Below are 7,105 nucleotides of genomic sequence, written 5' to 3' on the forward strand. Positions count from 1 at the left end.
ATGCCTTTATTTACCTTTATTTACTTACATATGTAGGTATATGTGTATGTATGTGTATATGTGTGTATGTATAGATCTGTGTATCAATATGTATTTACATATATGTGTTACTGTGTTATGTGTTAATGTAAATCATATTATATTTGTTCATAATAATATAAAGCCGGAAACCAAATTATTTAAAAATTAGTATCAGTCATATTATAGTATATAGTATAGATCTGCTTAGACCAGGAATGGTATTACTGTTATTAATTATATAAGGAGAAGGGGTGGGAGTTTATAGTAAGTTCTACTTCTTCTCACTCCTTTTCAAATATGTATTATATATCTTATGTTTAACTGTTTTGTTTATTTATTTTCTTCTGTTTTGACATTCATATTCAAAATAAATACATCAATCACTCAATCAATCAATCAGAAACCTTTAACACCTGGAGTAGACCTGGACTCTAGAGGATGGACATCTGCCTTGACCAGTGAAAGGGTTGGGGGGGGGGGGGGGGGGGGGTTACAGCAGTTACTAGTAACTGTATAACTACCAATAACTAGTACAAATACTCATAACTGTTAATACTACTACTCCAAATACAAGTACTAGCAGTGGATTACACTACTACTGTAACTGTTAGTATTAATACTATAAACCTGTACCATCTATGGAACTGTACGATAAAAGCTGGGGCGCTGTAAATGGGGGTGTAAACATGACAAATTCCTGGGGCCCAGCAGTCCCAGGGGGTCCAGTGGGTGTACGTTAGAAGGGTAGAAAATTTAGTGTAAGCTCTGGAGTAAAACAGAGGTGGAGAGAACAGGAGTAGGGCGTCCAAAGTTAAGTTTCACTTTTGGTTTCACACCAGTTATGGTAGTTACAGCACTTATGGAACGCACCCCCACATATATACCTCCTGCCCCCCCCCCCCATGCATAAAAACTAAATATGCTAAGTATCCAAAAGTCTCACAGGAAGTTTAGAGTTGATTTAAATCTGCTGGTGGAATGTTTGGTCTTTTGGGAAACCATACTTTACTGTTTTAAGTGTCCTCCTCCTCCTCTTCCTCTTCTTCCTCCTCCTCCTCTTTCTCTGCCTCCTCCTCCTTCTCCACCTGCTCCTCCTCCTCTTCCTCTTCTTTCTCCTCCTTCTCTGCCTCTTCCTCCTCCTCCTCCTCCTCCTCCTTCTCCTCTATTGTTGCCCCACTTGTAGCTACAGTCACACTAAAGATGATCCAACAGTAATTTGCACTCGGTTGCTATGACAACCAGTCACATTGAGTGAGTGCTATGCCTGTGGCTACCCACAGTGGAAAACTGGCATAACCTCTGTTTTCTTTTCTTTTCTTTTTCTTTTCTTTATAATTTAATTCAATGGATTCAATGAATGGAAAAGAAAAGTGAACGACCCGTCATACAAACAAACCTAATACAAACAAAAACCATCTGTGCTTTGAGCAGTCAAGTATTAATGTTATACCACAGAATACAAACCATCTGTTTGGTTCATTTGTGTAATATTTTAATACTGTGAAATGTTGATACCGATTACATATGATTATATCAAACCAACAGTACCCGTGCATGCCCACACTGGTCTGTTCATACTGTGGAGGGGGGGGCTCTGTGGAGGTTTGATACTGCAGTGCAGTCTGTGCTTTGATCATTGTTCTGTTGGAGGTTAGAGCCTTGTTGAAATGTTGATAACATTTCTTTCTAAGTCCAACTTTGAATGGAATGATCGGGACTGTCCCCTTTAACATGTAGGTGAAGGTGTCATTTAACAGCAAACCATTATCCATGTACTATATTATACTAGGGCTGTGTATTGGCAAGAATCTGGTGATACAATACAAATCACAATACTAGGATCACAATATGATATATCGCAATATAACACAATACTGTCAACAAGGTGATATTTTTTGTTTTGTTTCTTTTATTAAAAGATTATTTTCTGGAAAATCTTATAGTGCAGCATTTGGATAAATAAAGTTTTAACATACAGCTTTACCAGTACAAAAACACACACAAATAAATAAATAATGCTTTGCAGACATTACAGTTCAAGATCCTGCTTAAATGTTCATACTCTATTGCGGAAAGAATATGTAGTGTTCAGTCCCTGAATCATCCAACACCAGAACATTATTTTTGTGCATTCCCAATAAAAAAAACAAACATCTGCCTCTTTCAGACAGTAAAAAGTGCTTTTAGGATGCTTGAATTATCCATTATTTAACAAAACAGCGTTATCAGTTTCTAAAAACTACATTATGACCTACAGTATCACAATAGTACTTTCGTAGTATACAAACAACAGAACAAAATACCCATGTGTATATAGAAATAAAAGAACTTAAAAAACAAAAATGAACCTTCGCCATGTCTGCATTTGAATAAATATCTAAAAATATCGATACAGTACTTTTTAATATCGATACAGTACTTTTTAATATGTGAAGTGAAATATCGTGATACATTGCGATACTGATACTTTCTTTCACCCCTGTATTATACTATACTACCCTAAAATATACACTACTATAGAGTTAACTACCACTGAACTGCCCCTCACACAAAATTATGAGCATTCTGTTTTCTCTATAAATACAGTCTTCAGATTCAACGATAACACCGTGGTGTGTCAGGTCAGGATATGCTGGAAATAAATATGTGGGACCTTGTTGAAAGGCAAATGTGTTAACATGTGCTGTAAATGACCACACTGTAAAACAAGGTGAAAAGTCATGAACGAGAGCGGGAGTCACCTGATGAACTGTCCTTTTAACCCACAAAGACCCACTGAGATAGATAGATAGATAGATAGATAGATAGATAGATAGATAGATAGATAGATAGATAGATAGATAGATAGATAGATAGATAGATAGATAGATAGATAGATAGATACATACATACATACATACATACATACATACATACATACATACATACATATGTATATTTATTTATTTATTTATTTATTTTTTACTTAACTTATTAAGCTTTTCAGTATTTATAGAACTTTTCAACATTTAACAAATATAACACTTATAATTTCAAGTGATGTGTTCATAATACAAAAACTGACACCAGACTTGATAAACAAACAGAACCCATAGGAAAAAAAAGGCAATGCAACAAAACACAGATAACAAGACAGTCAAGACGTGCATTCTGGTACATTTAAGAGAAGAAGAAAATAGACCCAGTGATACTTTTGTGTCAGTTCCTAAATGACTTTTTCTTCTAGGCTTAACCTTTCCTAAGTGATTTATCACCATTTATTATAATATTCTCCTCTGTATTTTGCGCATTTTTGTTGTTGTTGTTAATTTTTTCTGTTAAAATCAGGTATTGTTCTATATTTAATTTACTGACCATGTAGATGTTGATAAAAGCTTTAGGGTTATTATATCAAAAACAGAGAAAACTGAAGAAAAACTGCCTTTTTCAGTAAAAACTGCCATTAACTGAACATAATCCCAGTGTGTCCATCCACTGTCATTGATCCAACTCCATGGGTTTTACTGGTGAATCAATGTTGTAGAAGATGACGGTGTTTCCATGGTAACTAGCTCTGAGCCTCTGAAATGGGTCATATCTGATGACCATGAAAGATGAGGAACTGTATTTGACACCAATTATTGACATGTATTGATAGGATTAGTGGATCAACAGGGATTAAAACAGTTTAGATCAGTAGATGGTTTAGGTCGCTGGTGGATATGTGGGTCTTTAAGGGTTAAACATTCTCATACATTGATATGTATTGCGTTTATTCATTGTATTGTTTACTTGTGACAGTAGAATTTGCACAGTAGTTTCACAGTAAATCTTTTAAATTCTAATCTTAAACTAACCAGTTGTTTTAAATGAGCCAATCTGTATGGTTCATGAAAATGTGACTTTATTCTAAAATGTTACATGCACTTGAATTCAAAGCTGTCAGATAGTGCATGTTTGGGTTTGTGAAGTGTGTGTTGTTTGTACATGTGTGTGTTTGTGTGCACAGAATGAATCGTCTGAGTACCCTGCCCAGAGGGTTTGGGTCACTGCCAGCGTTGGAAGTGTTGGACCTCACCTACAACAATCTGAACCAGAACTCACTGCCTGGAAACTTCTTCTACCTCAGTGAGTACACACACACACACGCATACACACACACACACGCACACACACATCTTACATCTACAGATACAGATGGACTTAATCCCTTTAAGGACTGAGGAAGAACTTAACATTCCATATCTGGACATTAATTATTATTATTATTATTATTATTATTATTATTATTATTATTATGTAATAAATCCTTAAAACAGGGTGGTATAGTTAAAAAAAAACATGACGAATTTTTATCAGATTTATTATGGAAAAAAACTGTAAATGTTCACAATGAAACATTATGAGATTATAGAAATAAACTTTCAACCTGTTTCCATGTGTTCAAACATTTTAGTTTGTCTAGATCATTTTATGTCCATGTTCTTCTTATTTTTGGTTCTTTTTCTGGTCATTTTTATCCTGTTGATAGTCTGTGTTCACTTTGTGTCTAGTTGTAGACAGAGCCCTCATTTCACTGACAAAAACATCCATCATCTGATTCAAATACACACACTGCATCTGTGTATGCCCTGGCTAGCACTCTGCATATATATGTAGATAGATAGATGGATAGATGGATAGATAGATAGATAGATAGATAGATAGATAGATAGATAGATAGATAGATAGATAGATAGATAGATAGATAGATAGATAGATAGATAGAAAATGATATTTACAGCTAAAATACAACTATCAATGAACCATACAAAAAAATAACAATACAGATAAAAACAGTGGGAAAAAAAGGCAAAACAACAGCAAAACTGGACAAAAACACAACAAAACACACTCATAGAACACACCAAAACAGCACTATCACTGTTATGTACAATTATTTACAAGAGTTCATCACTAAAGTCTTGCTAAAACGCTGCTAAAAGTAATAAAAATCCTCCATCTCTCTCTCACCGACTGCTCTCTGCCGCTCTCTGCTACGCCCACTTCCACTCCTCCCCCTCAGCCAATGCAGGCCTCTACCCTAACGTGTTAGACCAATAGAAAGAACCCAATCTCAGATCAAAGATGCCCTCAATATCACAAATGGTTCAGGAGTTCTGGTAATTTAAATGATGTCATCTGCAAAACTGCAGCACCAGAGATACAATTGTCTGAACCCTTAGTGGTCTGAGCCTATTTTGGCCATTTTTCAGTGCTTTTGATTTTGCCTTTATATACTATATGTAGAAATGTTTACTATACCCATGTTTGGTATCTTTTTTTCAGCACAACTTCATTTATCTCATTTGTCAATTTTTTTTTTCTCACTGTAACCTACTATATCAACACAAAAGGACAAAAAACACACAAAAAATATAAAATCTGATTTGAAAAATGTATATAATTTGTTGCATAAATAACACACAGATGTTTAATGAACCTTTTCAAAGACTTTAAAAGTGAATATTGGTTCCAGATATTAGGTATATAAAATTTAAATTGTAATAAATTAAAACTATACTCAAATATTTGACATAAAAGCAGATCTTTACATAGGCATTTCTATTTTATTAGCACATTAAAATAAAAAGAAAAACAGATGAATGATCAGACTGAGGTGTTGTAGAGCCTGATGGCAGTGAACCTTAAACCCTGTAAAACCTGACCCGTCAAAAAGTAGCCACAAAATTCAGATGTTTATTAGAACTTTGAACAATATCCAAACAAAACATTTTGCCATATCATTATGTGTTTGTATCACATGTAATAAATGGGGGTGTTTTTATAAAGCACCTTGTATACCTGCAGGATCAAATTTGATACACACGTTTTTAACACAATTTAACCGTACGATAAAGAATCAATTATCCAATAACTATGCATCACTTCAGTACATGAAGTACTTCATTCATCTTCTGAACCACTTTGTCCTTGAGAGGGTCACAGGATGCAGGTCGAAGTACTTATTTTTAAAAAATGAATAACAATATAAAGGTTCTTCTTAACGTAACTTTTTGAAAATTTCCAAAAACTTTCTTGCAAAAAGTGTGTGGATGATTAAACGATAGCGGTGATCCACAGATGTTATCCAGTTTAACACCTGTCTTTTAAAATACAAGAAAAATATCACTACTCTTTGTTCTTTTTGCACCAACGCAGGGGAAACAACATGCCATTTATTTTGGGATTGCACCTACTCACATGTATTTTGGATTGATTTAAGTAATTTCATAAACACCCAAGTTGACCCCTCATGTAAACTGAACTTTCTACATGTTTTATTTGGCCTTTCACAGATGGGTAAAATAAATCCAGAGAAAAGATATATCATCAACCTGTTAGTGATATTTGCCAAATTTCACATTCATTGCACTAAATTTGCACACCAGTGTGCTAACATAATTTTTTTAAAGCACTTTTTTTCCAATTATTTAGGTAATTTGAAGAACATTACAACCTCTGTAGCGAGTAAAATAAGGAGACTATGTCAAATATATAATCTTATTTAATTTATATCATTTGTATTTTTATACCTCAAGCTTTTTTTGTTCTTTTAATTTTGATTTATTATTTTTTATTTTACCTACATTTGTATCTACTTTGGTGCAATATTATTATGTATATATACAATTCATTGTTCAATAATAAAAAATAATAATTTTAAAAAATGATAGCAGCCATGTTGAAACAGCCCAAAAGTAAAGCCCTTCCACTGGCTGCATTTGAATGATGACCCATCAGGGGGCAGAAGACATGTAATGGGTCATATACAACAGGTTTTTAAGTAAAGTATTGATCCTGTTGATAACATACAGGTCTCAGAACCTGGCGTAGCAAATATGATACAAATGGTTTTAAAGAGTTAATGAGGTTCATCGTCCACTGCAGCTGCTCTTCTGGTTTGTTAGAACCAGATAAAATGGATGATCTGGATTGTCCAACCCCCACCCCCCCTCAGTGTGAATCTGTCCTCCGCCGTCCCCAGTGTGTCTGACCTCTTCCCTAAAACAAACACAGCGTTTCCAGCCGTTTGTGGAGCTGTTCTGTGTTCTATTGTGTGACA

The 7,105-nt window shown here is 34.5% G+C and overlaps 1 protein-coding gene across 3 annotated transcripts in view; it reads left to right on the forward strand.

Moving 5' to 3' along the window:
* rsu1 (Ras suppressor protein 1) overlaps window positions 1-7,105 on the forward strand; it is a 61,526-nt gene that overhangs the window by 21,670 nt on the left and 32,751 nt on the right. For all 3 annotated transcript variants that reach the window (XM_030123673.1, XM_030123672.1, XM_030123674.1), the window contains exon 5: window positions 4,010-4,128. In XM_030123673.1, coding sequence (XP_029979533.1) covers window positions 4,010-4,128 — 119 coding nt within the window. The remainder of the gene's footprint in view (window positions 1-4,009; window positions 4,129-7,105) is intronic.

The sequence above is a fragment of the Sphaeramia orbicularis genome, chromosome 20 (assembly GCF_902148855.1).
Source record: "Sphaeramia orbicularis chromosome 20, fSphaOr1.1, whole genome shotgun sequence".
NCBI lineage: Eukaryota > Metazoa > Chordata > Actinopteri > Kurtiformes > Apogonidae > Sphaeramia > Sphaeramia orbicularis.